Below are 14,435 nucleotides of genomic sequence, written 5' to 3' on the forward strand. Positions count from 1 at the left end.
GTAAGGCCTATTCCAAAATTCATTTAATAGCTCAAAGACCATGAATTACAATCTTACAAGGCAATGTATTACTTTAGACAACACAAATGACTGTGTAGTCTATACAGATGCCTCCAAGCTCATTTATTTTATGCATGAATATATAAACATTATGTTTCCAATTTGATTCTGAAATGGTATCTGATTTCTCTAGGCTTGTGACTCACGGTCCCTTGCTTCTGTCTCAACCATGTCTGCATCCTCTGTCATGCATTTGTCTGGTTTCTGCACCCCATCAAATGGAACCTTTGTGCTAATTTGGTAAAAATCAGTTCTCACATTTGGTGCTGAGAGACTGATAACTGAATTCTCAAATGAATTGCACATTTTCAGAGGTGAAGTACAGAGTTGTGGACAGTGACTGTTTCCCCTAGTACAAATTCTTCAGACTCAGCTGTCAGCGTGTGTGTGTGTGTGTGTGTGTGTGTGTGTGTGTGTGTGTGTGTGTGTGTGTGAAAGAAAGCGAGAGAGAGAGAAGCACAAAAGCAGCTTTCACTTGATGGCTTTTTCCTCCAGGGTCATAAAAATGAAATGGATACTCTACTCCCCTTTGTTCCATTTCATCTTCTAATGAAATCTTGGTTCTTAAGGACAGTGAGGGCCTCTATGCCCCTCAGAGTTCTTCAGAGATCAAAGTCACCTTCCTTTTGAATATAAAACAAACATTTTCCCTCCCACTCAAGTAATTTTTGACTGAGAACAGAATAGATAGCAATGTTAAAACCGGGCTTTTGCTATTGTTTTTGTGACTACATTCCAGGCTTGGAATCGACAGTCGACTTTCCATAATTGTGTTCTAGGTCTTTTGGAGTTTCACACACGTCCTTCTTTTCGCAGGTGCATTTGTTCTTTCCTTAGTGAGACGTCCAATTTCTAGTGCTCATTCAAATATCACTGCACCTCTTTTATCACATAAGGGATGGTATTTGATGGAATGTTCAAAATCTTGTGGATACCACAATGTTTGTGACCATCTTACACATATTGTACATTAAGGTAGCAATATGGAACTGATGTCAAGGTCAGGGGAAACTCCTTTAGAGAACAAAAAGTTAGGAGATCTCCAGAAGTGAATGTTTTGAAAATGAGTTACATAAGCCAAGCATCTGCCATTTACACAAAAATCTTAGCTACTTGGGAGGCTGAGATCTGGGGATGAAGGTTCAAAGCCAGCCTTGATAGACAAATCTGAGAGATTCTTATACCTAACTAACCAGAAAAAAAATATTGCTGGAAATGGAACCATGATTCAAGTAATAAAGCACTGGCTGTGAGCAGAAAAAGCTGAGTGTGAGTAAGACGATCTGCACAGATTAAAAGGAAAAAAAATAAAATGGGTAATTAACAGTGGAAAATACTGGGAAAATCTAGGGGAGATATTATCCACATGAAATCTGATTAAAATCTGAAAAGAAAAAAAAAACACAACAACATTGCTGGCTTTTGGAAGAAGTGTCACGAGTGTGGACTGCCAGATGAAACTCAGGTTTAATATGGCTAAAGAGCCAGACTACAAAGTTAAACATGGCAGGATATTATGTCATACCATGTTTTTAGTAAAGGCTTATCTTTTGGGGTAAGGAGTCAAATTTTTTTGGGGGGGACATACTGACAAAAAGAGATAAGGTCAATAGAAAGAACAGTGAATAATTAATTTATAACAAGAGCCCAGGCAAAGAGTTAGATGAGGCAGGTGAGGGCCATGTCTTGCTCCATAGTAAATGAAAAATAATGGACCAGTTCACATTGTTATAACAGTAGGAAAAATATGTCTATTGAGGGAATTTGAGGTCTGCTTTATGTTTGAATAGTCACTTTCAAGCATGAGGTCAATCTTAAAACAGTCATGTAAAAGTCATGATCTCCTTGTTTCACTGGGGTCTAGAGGCAGATGTGCAAATTTTCTATAATTAAGTAATAAATAATAGTAATAATTGAGTAATCTTTGAAGTTTCTAAAAAAGCAGTAAAATAAGTGTGGCAGAAATTCAGACTGAGATATCCACACACCCTAATGAGGACATAGGTGAACTGTTAATCTTCATGCTCACTAATGAAGAACCAGAAGCCAAGAAAAGGTTCAGCGAAAGGAGAATGGTGGCTGGCCAGCTTTATTTCAGTAGATTGCAGGCAGACCTGTACATTGCTTACCAAGCAATGAAAATGATATTGTGAGGACCACTACAAAAATATTTGGTGAATGTGTAAATAAATCAAGTGAAACATTATTCAAGTCCTTTGAAATGTTAAGAGCAATATCACTATGTTGTTATTACATTTTTTTTTTCAGTAACTTCTATGATACTCTCAGGAATGAGAGCTCGGGAGGAGAAAGTACTATACTGTGCGATTTGTTTTGGTGTCTCTGTCACACAGGATAGTTGAGTCATCTTATCTTTTCCCCTTGCCTCCCTTCCATAGATCCAGGCTGGATCTCTTTCTTCCCATAGTTAACTACTGAGAAACTTCAAGTTTGGCAGAAAACAAGTACTTCCTGAATTTATAATCTCTCCCTTTTGTCTATTGCCCGACTTTCTCACACCCACAGCCATGAAGTCATCACCATTAGCTTTATAGCATACTAAATCCCAAGTCATGTGCATACCCTATGAATGCAGAGTTCTCTAATGACTTCAGAGAGTGGTACAAGTTGTATGCCCTGGTTTGTGTACACCACTTACCGTTGAGCCATCTGGAATCATGCTGCTCAGTCCTGATTGGGTGATGGTGTCCCAGTGTGCGGAAGATGGCGAAGTCCCGCCCCATGAAATCAGCTGCAGTTCCAGAGTATAATTCTCCATCTAGGTGGTGAGAAAAAGAAAGAGCACATACATATTATTTAATTCAATTAAGATAAAGGGGGAAAATATAAAGAAAGTTTCATATGATGATTTCAGTGAAAAGAAGACAACCGTCATTTACTTCATTACTCAAAGATTTCATCTTAGATCTGTGTATTGAAAGCATTTTAGCACATTTTCATTCACATGCTGTCAAGCTATCAACTGAACACAAACACAGAACATGTAAGTAAAGTCTAATTCTCTGGAGGTGCCTAAAACATGGAAGTCATTTTTTCCTACTATGAGCAGTGACAAACATGTAGTATTCAAAAATATAAACAATAGTTATTATATATAGGTTTGTCAAATGTTTGAAACTAATGTGGCTCTACTAATCTTATTTAATTGAGTAAAAGAGCACTGTAAGTCTTGCATATTATTTATTTTAGTGCCAATAAAATGTTTTATATATTTTTCCAATAGAACAGAGAGTAATGAGATATTTGAAAATTAGAAATACACAAGATATATTATTTTCCCTCTATATTGTTAAATATTTTAATTATAGTGGTCTAGTGAGAGAAGAGTTCTAATTTGAGATAAACTATTATTCAGTCCAAACATAGATCCACTATAGACCTTCAGATATAACATAAATATATATATGATGAGAAAATGTTGGCTAACCCAACACATAATCATTGTGGATCAAGATTTCAGTCTTTTTGACTAATTTTTACCCAAATCGAAATGGCTCTCAATCAGAGTTTAATATTAGAAGTAGTATAATCAGAAGACAAAGAAAGGAAAAGGAAAAAAGAAAAGGAAAAAAAGGAAAAAAGGAAAAAAGGTAGGAAAAGGCAAAGTTGTATTTTCTATTACTCTAGGCAATTGAGTGCTAGACCAGAGCTTTCAAATTATCTCATATAGTTATGTCAACATCCCATTACCTAAATAATATTATCTGGATTTCACAACTCAAGAAATCCAAGATTTCTCAGCATAGAGATTAGACAAGTCAAGGTGAAGGCTTAAACCTAGGCTCATTTAATTCCAAGACTTGTATACAAGGCTACTTTTCAATAAAGGGAAGTTTGTAAAATTATGTTTTCTATCTTCACAAAAGAAAGTGCTTCGTTTTAGTTTTCCCAGTTAACATTTAATTGCCTGCCAACATAAAGTGAAATTATGTATTAGAAAATAAAAGAAAAAAATAAATCTTTTTTAGTAAATAGTCCACATTAATTACAGTACTCCTAAACTCCATTTCCACTGATTAGGAACATAAAAATTAAGGCAAGCAGAGGACATTAAGAAAATTCTATCTGGTGCTGGGAATATGGCCTAGTGGTAGAGTGCTTGCCTTTCATGAACGAAGCCCTGGGTTTGATTTCTCAGTACCACATAAACAGAAAAAGCAGGAAGTGGCGCTTTGGATCAAAAAGGTAGGGTGCTAGGCCTTGAGCAAAAAGAAGCCAAGTATAGTGCTCAGGCACTGAGTTCAAGCACCAGGAATGGCAAATACAACAACAACAACAACTACAACAAAAATCTAACTGAACTATATAGCAGTATTATTTCCCAAGTACTTTTGTATTAGAAAGAAGGCTGGGCTGGGAATATGGCCTAGTGGCAAGAGTCAGAACTTGCCTTGAAGCCCAGGGTTCAATTCCCCAGCACCACATATATAGAAAATGGCCAGAAGTGGCGCTGTGGCTCAAGTGGCAGAGTGCTAGCCTTGAGCAAAAAGAAGCTAGGGACAGTGCTCAGGCCCTGAGTCCAAGGCCCAGGACTGGCAAAAATAAAAAAAATAAAATAAAATAAAAAAGAAATTAGGCTAAACATTTTAATCTCAGAGTATCAACTTAATATTAGGCTGACTATGCCCAGCAGAAGAGTTGCCAGAAGTGGCAGATAATTATTGATTAATTACTAATGGTATGCTACCTTTTTAAAAGTTAATGCAATTCATAATTATGGCTGCTATTATTTATGTAAATAGAAGTTGAAATAACCTTCACAATGAAATTGTTATTTGGATATAGAAAGGAATCTGTTGCTCATGTTTCTTTGCTTTTTTATATTTTAAGTTTTTTATTCACTCACATAGGAGATTGGCAAAGTCAACAGCAATGAAACTGAATTCAAGAAGAGACTGCTTTTTTCTTCACAACAGATAGAAAGTTCATTCAGACAAAAGAAGAGTTATTCAAATGAGCTATTGGCTTAATTGTAAAAAGAAAATTAAATTTAAAATTGACTTTTTAACCAAAGGAATGTTTTGGCTTAAGCACTGATCAGCCTACAGACATGCAAAATTACCCTGCACCAAATTACTGTTTTTGACAAGAGACAGAGTGTTTTTCTCCAACAGAGGGGTCTGATGATTGGGTCGCAGCAATGATCACTTCTTATCCATGCTCAATAGTATCTTTGTTGTATGGCACGAACTGCTTCTTTGCACCAGAAATTAGATAAAGATTTCCCAGTGGATTCCTAAAGGGATTCTTCTTATTGGTAATGACTGTCCCATGTAAAATGTTAATATCTTTGTTACTTTTGTCTGAATGTACAAGAGGTAAAATATAGGTATCAAAGATGTATTACAGTGTACACCAGTCTATTAGAGTTTAAAATAATTACAATGATTCTTTATTTACTATTTTTATTTCAATAGCTTGTCTTTGTTCACAATATTAATATTTTCTCAGATTAGCTTTGTATCAACAACTGAAAGCTAATAACTATATCTAGAAAAGTCAACATAGGATTATCCTGAAATTTAGGGAAAACTTTGCCCATTGGAAATTCTTTTTTAATAAAATAAACAAATTTTGAATTGAAAAAATGGCATAGTCTTGCTTATTTCTTCTTAAACAGTAATACATTAATAGAAGCACAAGAAAAGTAATATACTAATGCTTTCACTAACCACTGAAAACAGGTGAGTCAGTGAAGCCACTGAGAACTCGAAATGATATAAAGAGTTTTGGTATAAGTAATTTATAATCTCAGATTTTGGTTGTTGTTTTTAGCAACCATATGTTTAACAAAAATGCTCCCTAATCAAACTTGCTTTTTAGTTGCTATATCATTTATAAAGTTATCAAATTATATATTGATTTTTGTGCATAATGTTGTGATATTTTTCTAACCCCAAATACAAATTGTTTGGACCTAATATATTAATAAATATACTCTGCCTTTATTCAAATGGCATTATGGACATGATGCATACTTTTGAGCTTTTTATATACACTAATAGGCCAGCAAAATGAAACATGATAGCCTCTGCCCAATTTTACTGAATGGATGGTAGAGTTGTATATTAAAGAAATTGCTACACATACCAAACAGTGCTTGTGGATACTCCTGTCCAACAAGATTTTTTACAGACTCCACAACAAACACCACATGGGTGGTTTGGCATCTCAAAAGAAAATATTGGATTAGGAAATACTAATGCTAACAGACAAAAACAATCACCTGCAAAGAGTGATAAGGAAAAAATGGGTTATTTCGACTAAATAAAGATTTGTCCCTAACAATTTTAGTTTTTAAATCTGTTTTTAGAAAAAAATAATTCCTTTTTTGTTAAAAATGTGTTTTATTTTATATTTTACTAAACAGTGCCCACAAAGTGCTCTGCCGCACACCATAAGTACATTCCAGAAAAATAATTCTTTACTGTGATGAATAAAAAGTGTTTTATGAACTATATTAACATCAAGTTTCCTGAGAAACAAGGATTAAAAACAAAAAAAAAGCACATATACTTTAGACTTTCTGCCAAAGCTCTAAATTAAGTTAAAAAAAATGTGCCTTAGATCAGCTAATGCATCAGATTACAATTCCTAAGAAGGGTATGAGGGGTGGGGGCAGGAAATGTTGCTGATGGAACTGGAGCATTACTATCATAGGAGAAAATGTGCCATAGATGTGAGCAAAACTCAAACAAACCAAAGACCAAGTCATTATACATCATTATGTTGTTAACACCTTTAAGTAAATTTCACTTGTGTAGTAGTTATCAGAAACAAAGATAGAAATCTCTCTTTCTATCCCCTTCTCCCCGCCCCCCCCCACATGAATACATGTATACATGCATACATATATACATAAAGTTTGAGAAAAGTGGAAATAATGTTACATTTATTGAGCTCCTTTTCTATGTCAATAAATATAATACACTGGCATTGTGGGTAAAATATGTTGTACAAATAATAATATAAAATCTATAAAGCACCAAAGTTGCCTCCCAGCCTCCTGATAGGGAGCTCCTGCTAATAGTTCATTTTGTTTCTGCATCACATCTATGTATTCCAGACATATGCAATCTATCAAAACAGTGGTTCACAGCTGCATTATTTTCTTTAATTCTTACAAAAGCTAACAGAATTAGAATGACATACCACTTTAGATAGGAGAGGACTGAGTTTCAAAGAGGCTCAAATAATTTTCTCAATCATATTTAATTAATTTATATAGTATCCAGCTTTTTCTAATACCCAGTGAGAGTATTTTCCAATGTCTGACGACATTCTTTCCAAGCAAGACAGAATTCCAACTTGAAGACAAAAAACTTATGAAAAATCCCAAGCCTTTGAAACAGACCTCAATAATATCTCATAATAATGGAACATTTCTAGACTATTAGTGCTGCATTGCCTGGAAAAGATTTCAATGAGGAAATAAAATTGTTCTCAAGTTGACTATTCCTTTCACGTGATGAAAATGTGAGCTGGTATTTAGTTCATGTGGAAAATACTAGATTTCAGTCCTGTGCTCCATTCGCAGCTGGTATTTATTCTGAGCAGAGGAGTGACTGCTTTTATCAATAAATTTCAAAGTCATAAAAATATTAGCTAGCAACTAGTGGCAAACAACTCTAATCCTGGCTACTCAAGAGGATGAGATCTGAGAATGGAGGTTCAAAGCCAAACTGGGAAGAAAAATGATTGACACTCTTATATCCAATTAATAAGCAAAAGCTAGAGCTGAGATTGTCTCAAGTGGTAGAGCACCAGCCTTGAAGGCAAAAAGTTAAAGCGAATGGTTCTGGCTCTGAGTTCAAGCCCCCATAGTGACATGAATTACTCATAAAAAGAAATCATAAATACCAAAAGTAAATGAAAGACAAAATGATCGCTATTAAAGTGATTGGCAAAATCAAGTATTTAAAGGTGATTTGTGACCCTTAAAGCTTATGAAAGGATGAGGGATTTTAGGGATTATGTTTACTGGGTAACGGAATCATGTTATCTCTGATTAATTTTAAAACCCATAGCATTTTGGAAAGAGGTTATATTAAATCATGATAATTTAATAAACCTCTTCTAAGATGGCATGTAGTTATATAATTTACTGTTGGCTGAAATTGCTTTGTCTTGGAGATGGTAGCATTAAAAGTGTACATTGCCAGTATACATCTGACCCATTTACAGATGATCTGAACCAAACTTGGGATTTCATTTCCTAGTGTTGGTGAAATAAGCATCCTGAAACCACCTATTTTTTTCTCTCTTATAGGCTGAAATACAGAGGATGCATCCAAAAAATGTGAGCAGATATGATTACCTAGTGGTTATTTCTGAAATATAAAATACTGCCTGAATTCTTCATAGATGGTTGTTGCTATCCTTTGAATATAACAGAGTTTGGAAAGCACAATAGAAGTTATTTATGGTTAAAAGCCCCATTAAATTAGTTTGCATTCTACCTAAAGCAGTATAACAGAAAATGCCAAGAAAAACCCAAAGCAAGGAATTAAATGTACTGTGAAAAAAAATTTATAACATAGTTATGAGGGAAACAACCTTTGTAAAGAGAGTTAAAACTTGAGTCAGAAGTGTTGTGGATACCCTGCAATTTTATTAACTGTAAGAGAGGTTATTCCTTATTCTGATTAATTGATTTTAAAATATTAATTTTCCAGTCTTTCCCACAAGCACTTTATGTCTCTGAATGCTTCTAAATTATTTTACTACATAGGTTTTATTCTGTCCGAACTTCCATGAGAAGCTTGCTTTTCTGAAATGTCTATAGTTCTTCCTCAGCCACACTTCCTCTCCTTGATTCACTGTAATTCCTTCATTTTTGTTTCCTTTTCATAAGCCTATATAGCTTTTTCAAATAAATTCTAATATAACCTCCAAACTATGGAGTTTCATATTGTTTGTGGACTTTGTGTGGGTGCATACCATAGGACCTATGTAATGCCTACTTGTCATCATCCTCCCTCAATGGAATATTAAAATAAATAATCAAACCAATCCCTACTGTGAAACATACCACAAACTAAAGCTGCGGGAGGCCCACTTTTACAGATTGTGTTTTGCATTTTGAAGAATACCTAACTTTTTTATTCACTGTGCAATTTAAATAAGTATGGGTTGCAAGTTGAGAAAAGGCCTGGCTTCTCCCCTTTAGTTAAGACAACTTTCAAATTTCTGAGTTACTCTTGAGGAAGGCATCCACATATAAACTAGTTTACTTATGAATAAGAAAACTATAAGTGTGTTTAGTGTGCTGAATTCCTACAGGACTTAAGCTTTTGTCTAAAATGCTGTGAAAATGGATCAAATGGACTGAAATTGTCCTGATTTTAAAAGCAAGAGAGAAGATATTTTAGGCTGGAGTGCTTTTGTTCTTCATGGAACATGGGTTGGTGGTAAACACTAGACAATAGATGGAATGTATACTTCATGGTTAACTTAGTTGTCTATGTGATTATTGGGGTTTGTTGTTCTTTGAATGAAATGAAGTATTAATGAAAGAACAAAAATGAAAGTTTATAAATTTATTACATATCAGATAATGAAATTGCTTTCTTAAAACCTAGATTTATTACTGAAAAATTTGATCAGACATTTCAGATAAATTCACATTTTTATTGTGCTATTAAATACTTTTCTATGTTTTATAGAAAGAAAAAAGGATGGATGGAAAGAGAGAAAAGGGATGGAGGAATGAGAAAGGGAAGGAGAGAAGAAGGGAAATGTATACAAGGAATGAGAAAGAGAAAGGGAAGAAAGAAAAAAGGGAAGAAGTAAAGGAAGGGAAGAAGGGAAAGTGAACAGTGAAAGGGCAGAAGGGAAAGAAGGAAAAGGGAGGAAGAGTAGAAGATAAGAAGGGATAAAAGGAAGAAAGAAGGAGGGGAGAAAGAAAAGAACCAGAAAATAAGGGAGAGGGAGGGAGCAAAGGAAATAAGGAGAATGGGAGAAGCAAAAAGAGATGAAGGTAGGCAAGAAGGAAAGGGAGATGAATAAGATATTTCATGATTTATTATTTTTTGTCTATTAGATAACCTCATTGTGGAGATGGCTGAAAGTATGTATAAAAATATGAGCAATACAGATGAAAGTGTTTTACTTTTACTTCTACCTATTATTTTTTCCCACTTCAGTCTTTCAAAACCATAAGTGAGCATTTCCCATAAGCCTGCATTGCTTAGGGAAAAAAAGGAAAAGAAAAGCCGGTAAAAATAAATGACGGTGAGAGAAACAGCTAGAGGGAATCACAACATTTTAGGAGAAAAAAGAGGCTTCACAAAAGGTGAAGACAGAAGCATGCCTCTTTCCAGTCTATCTACCAGGACATAAGAATGAGGCCACAGATGTATCATATAGGAGGTTCTGCTACACTACTTACTTCTGCTACACTACTCTACTTCCATTATACTACTTAAACTGTGTCCAGATGTCCAGACACTGACTGATCTCAGATCACAATGTATAGGATAGAATAAATGCCTTTTTCAAACATTTTAAGTATCTTTTCCCCTTAAGTGAAAAACATGAACAAATTCTTATGAAGTTAAAAATTAAAGCTTAAGTAAGGATGTGTACTTCTAGAGCTATTTTAAAGGTAGTTTTCAATTATTTTTATAAAAAAGAATCAGATAAGTTAGTGCAAGGTCAAAACAGCATTCAGCATATTTTTCTACTTTCAAATTTTCAAATATATCACTTCTGATGCTCTATGACTAAAATTGTTAATGATTAATAAAGGGAAATTTGGACAGATAAGAGATAATGCATAATCAGTTACTGTTTATAAGAAACTCACTAATTTGCTTAGTTGTTGTCTACATACCTATTAGAAGGGATGCTGTAAGAAGTTTAGGGTCATAGGGACTCTTTCCGCGGCCGTTTTCAAAGTGTGAGTCCTCCAGTTTAAAAATGTTGTCCTGTAGATTAAAACAAAAGCAGTCACTTTTCATTTGTTCATAAACCATCATGTCACTTAGAGAGAGTACATTAGTTTGCGCACACATTAGAAGCTACAAAATATATTAAGTGACTTGAAAGAGCTAGCTCTTATCAAAGAACTCCTTGTGTCATAATAAGAATTATTTCCTACATAGGTATACCTGGATATATCATTGTGTCTTATGAAAGAATTTGAGATTTAAAGGAGTATCTCATTTATTTTTTAGATAGAGGAGAAGAAGAGCAATCAGAATTAGATGTCTTCTCTCATAGTCTTCTCTGTGTGATTTCCATTAGAAATATTAAAGAGACATCCCCATTTTAGCCTTTCTACAACTTCGGTGCTACTTATGACATTTTTTTTTTTGGTTAGATAAGCAGCAGGTAAGTTATTTGAAGTTCTCCATTCTCTGTCTAAGAGAGAAATATTAGCTTATATATTAAGAGGGTATGTCTTGAGGTTATATCAAAAGAACAGGAAATTCTACTCTGTTAGTGTCCCAGTTTACAGAGACAAGAATGGACTTCTGACTATATGAAAAAATGTTCATGTGCTGAGAATGTAGCTAAATGGTAGAGTGCTTGTCTAGCATGCATGAAGCCCTGGGTTTGAAAACTCAGTACCACAATAGTAGAAAAAGCTGGAAGTGGGGCTCTGGGTCAAGTGGTAGAGTGCTAGCCTTAAGCAAAAGAAGCTCAGGGACAGTGCTTAGGCAGAATTCAAGCACCAGAACAAGAAGGAAAGAAAGAAAAAAGAAAGAAAGAAAGAAAGAAAGGAAGGAAGGAAGGAAGGAAGGAAGGAAGGAAGGAAGGAAGGAAGGAAGGAAGGAAGGAAAGAAGGAAGAAAGGAAGGAAGGAAGAAAGGAAGGAAGGAGAGAGAAAATGTTCAGGTACTGAGGTGATATGTATGCAGGAAAAGCATGACACCCAAATATGCAATGAAGTGGTAAGATTCCTGCCTGAAGCCCTGCTGAAATTCTATAATGTATGGATAACCTATGAGTGGGACTACCTCAACTTCTGTGCAACAGTGGAGTAACTTTGGCATCATTGCTGAGCATTCTTTCAGACCCAGGAGCTCTGGGAATTAATTAGGTCAGAATATGTATGCTTTTTCCAGTAGCACATTAACTTGTCTATAGACGGAAATAAAATAGCTTTTTTGGCAATTTCTCTACTATTCACATAAAAGTATTTTCTCTTAGAATAGTAAATGACATTCATTTTATGGTCAGTGAGGATCACTTTATTTAACATTTAATATTTCTGATGGAGCTAATGGCAGGGTTTCAAGTTATGACTCTTAAAATTCATTTGAATTAGGGAGAAAAGCAAAAAAGGAAGCAAACCAAGAGTTCTCGAGTTTTATTACTGTGAGTGGGAATTACCAAGTCTACTTTTTCCTTGCATTGATTCTCTATTTAGTAATTAGATGTCCCCTAGCAATGGTGGTTTTTTAGCTTATTTCTAAATTTACCATCTTCAATAATTTATGGCCTTTCTCAGAATTTTGCTAAATTGTATCGGGAAAAGGGTGAGTTGAGCACTAAGAACTGTAAATACACAGATTTGGACCTTTGGTTACCACTGTAGAGCTCTGAGCTTCTGTTCCTAAATTACCGATGTAGGTCATAATATTTAACCTCATAGATATACCAGAAAGGTTAAAACTTTTATATAAAATATTTAATGCCACAAAATTAATAACAATTTTTCTATTGATGCCATTCATAGGATTACTAAAATTAAACAATATACATATGCAACAGAGAATTTCACATTCATATCAAAATTCCTAATGTAATATATAAGAAATCATACTTAAATTGTTATATAAGGCAAAAAAATTATAAAACTGACAACTATAACTTGTTTTAGACACTGGAATATTAAAATACTAACATAAGATTATTGACCTACACTAACAAAAATGGCAACCTTTTAAGTAATATATATATATTATATGCATATATATTTATATACATTTTGATTAAAAGCTAAACAATGGTAAACATAAAAGAAACACAGTTGGAAAAATATCTTATACTTCACTACCACAAAGCCTAGTAAATAGTATTAAAATTAGTACATGCTTGCTTATTGTATGTTAGAGAAGGAAGTAGAAAGATGTGGTGTTGGTGTGGTGCAAAATACTGTAAAAATACCTTTTTTAGACTCAAACATTTTTCTGGTTCTTTTTTTTTACTCAAACATTTTATAACTGACAAAGAGAGGCTGTTCTCCCAAAGCATATGACACTTAATATCTGGGATCTGATAGCCAAGTTAAGCATGCAATGTCATGATAGATGAGAAGAACTTCCAGTTTCAAGTAGTGCGTGATTTACAAGGTACAGGATTAGACTTCATAGGAAGAGAGGTTAAGCATACCAGCTATGGTTCAAGAGAAGATGAAAAACTATCCTTTGTCATGGTGTCAGGTAATAACCTCAAACCCTTCCTCATTTTTGTTCAACTCCATAAATAAATACTAAGTGAGTCATCCCTTTTACTGATACACCATCTTTTTCCACTAAATGTAACTCTTACCATAATATCTCAGTGTGTACCATGTGAATTTATATTTTATATGATTATATAAAAGGGCAAAACAAATCAATTTTCTTTCCTAGCTCAGTGACATAAGAGGGCTGAAATAAATGTGATTTGATATTTTGATAGAGAAGTAAAATGACATTTTTAAACACAAATGTTTGTAGTGTACACTTCATACCCATCACCAGCAACAATGGAGCCTAAGAATGTTGAAATTGGACAGAAGTGTGAGGTAGCTCTGCCTCTCTCTGCCTTTAATTAGTTTTGCGCCTCAGGCAAGTCCTGAAACCCCTCTAAAACTCAGAGTCCCCACCTGCAACAGGGTAAGGAAGTTTCATAGTTGGTGTGAAAATGTAATAACATAAAATATTATAATAACAATACAGTTATTATGCCCTAGAAATTCTTCAATTTTATTTTTGCATTTTTATTATTACTAAATTTTTATAGTAAAATCATTTTCTTATTCTGATTAATATCTCTTCTGTCACATTAGAAATACCCACCTTTGTATCCACAAGCAAAAAGTATCCATACTAAAAATATGTGTAGAAGCGTCTGCCTCCCATAAGGCATTGAGAGTTGATCTTTCCAATAGCTGCATAAAACTCTAATTGAGGACTGGGAAGATGACTTACTAGAATGCTTTCCTACCATGAATGAGGCCTTATGTTCAATTCCTCAGTACCACATAAACAGAAAAAGCTGGAAGTGGCTGTGACTCAAGTGATAGAGTTACCTAGCCTTGAACAAAAGAACCCCAGGGACAGTGCTCAGACCCTGAATTCAAGCCCAGGACTTGCAAAAAGCAAAACAACACCACCACCACCAACAACAACAACAAAATCC

The 14,435-nt window shown here is 34.4% G+C and overlaps 1 protein-coding gene across 1 annotated transcript in view; it reads right to left on the reverse strand.

Moving 5' to 3' along the window:
- Sema3a (semaphorin 3A) overlaps window positions 1-14,435 on the reverse strand; it is a 188,042-nt gene that overhangs the window by 67,187 nt on the left and 106,420 nt on the right. Inside the window, exons 5-6 of the mRNA XM_048339923.1 lie at window positions 10,916-11,009; window positions 2,720-2,839 (exon numbers count right to left, since the gene is read on the reverse strand). Coding sequence (XP_048195880.1) covers window positions 2,720-2,839; window positions 10,916-11,009 — 214 coding nt within the window. The remainder of the gene's footprint in view (window positions 1-2,719; window positions 2,840-10,915; window positions 11,010-14,435) is intronic.

The sequence above is a fragment of the Perognathus longimembris genome, chromosome 2 (genome assembly GCF_023159225.1).
Source record: "Perognathus longimembris pacificus isolate PPM17 chromosome 2, ASM2315922v1, whole genome shotgun sequence".
In the NCBI taxonomy this organism is placed as follows: domain Eukaryota; kingdom Metazoa; phylum Chordata; class Mammalia; order Rodentia; family Heteromyidae; genus Perognathus; species Perognathus longimembris.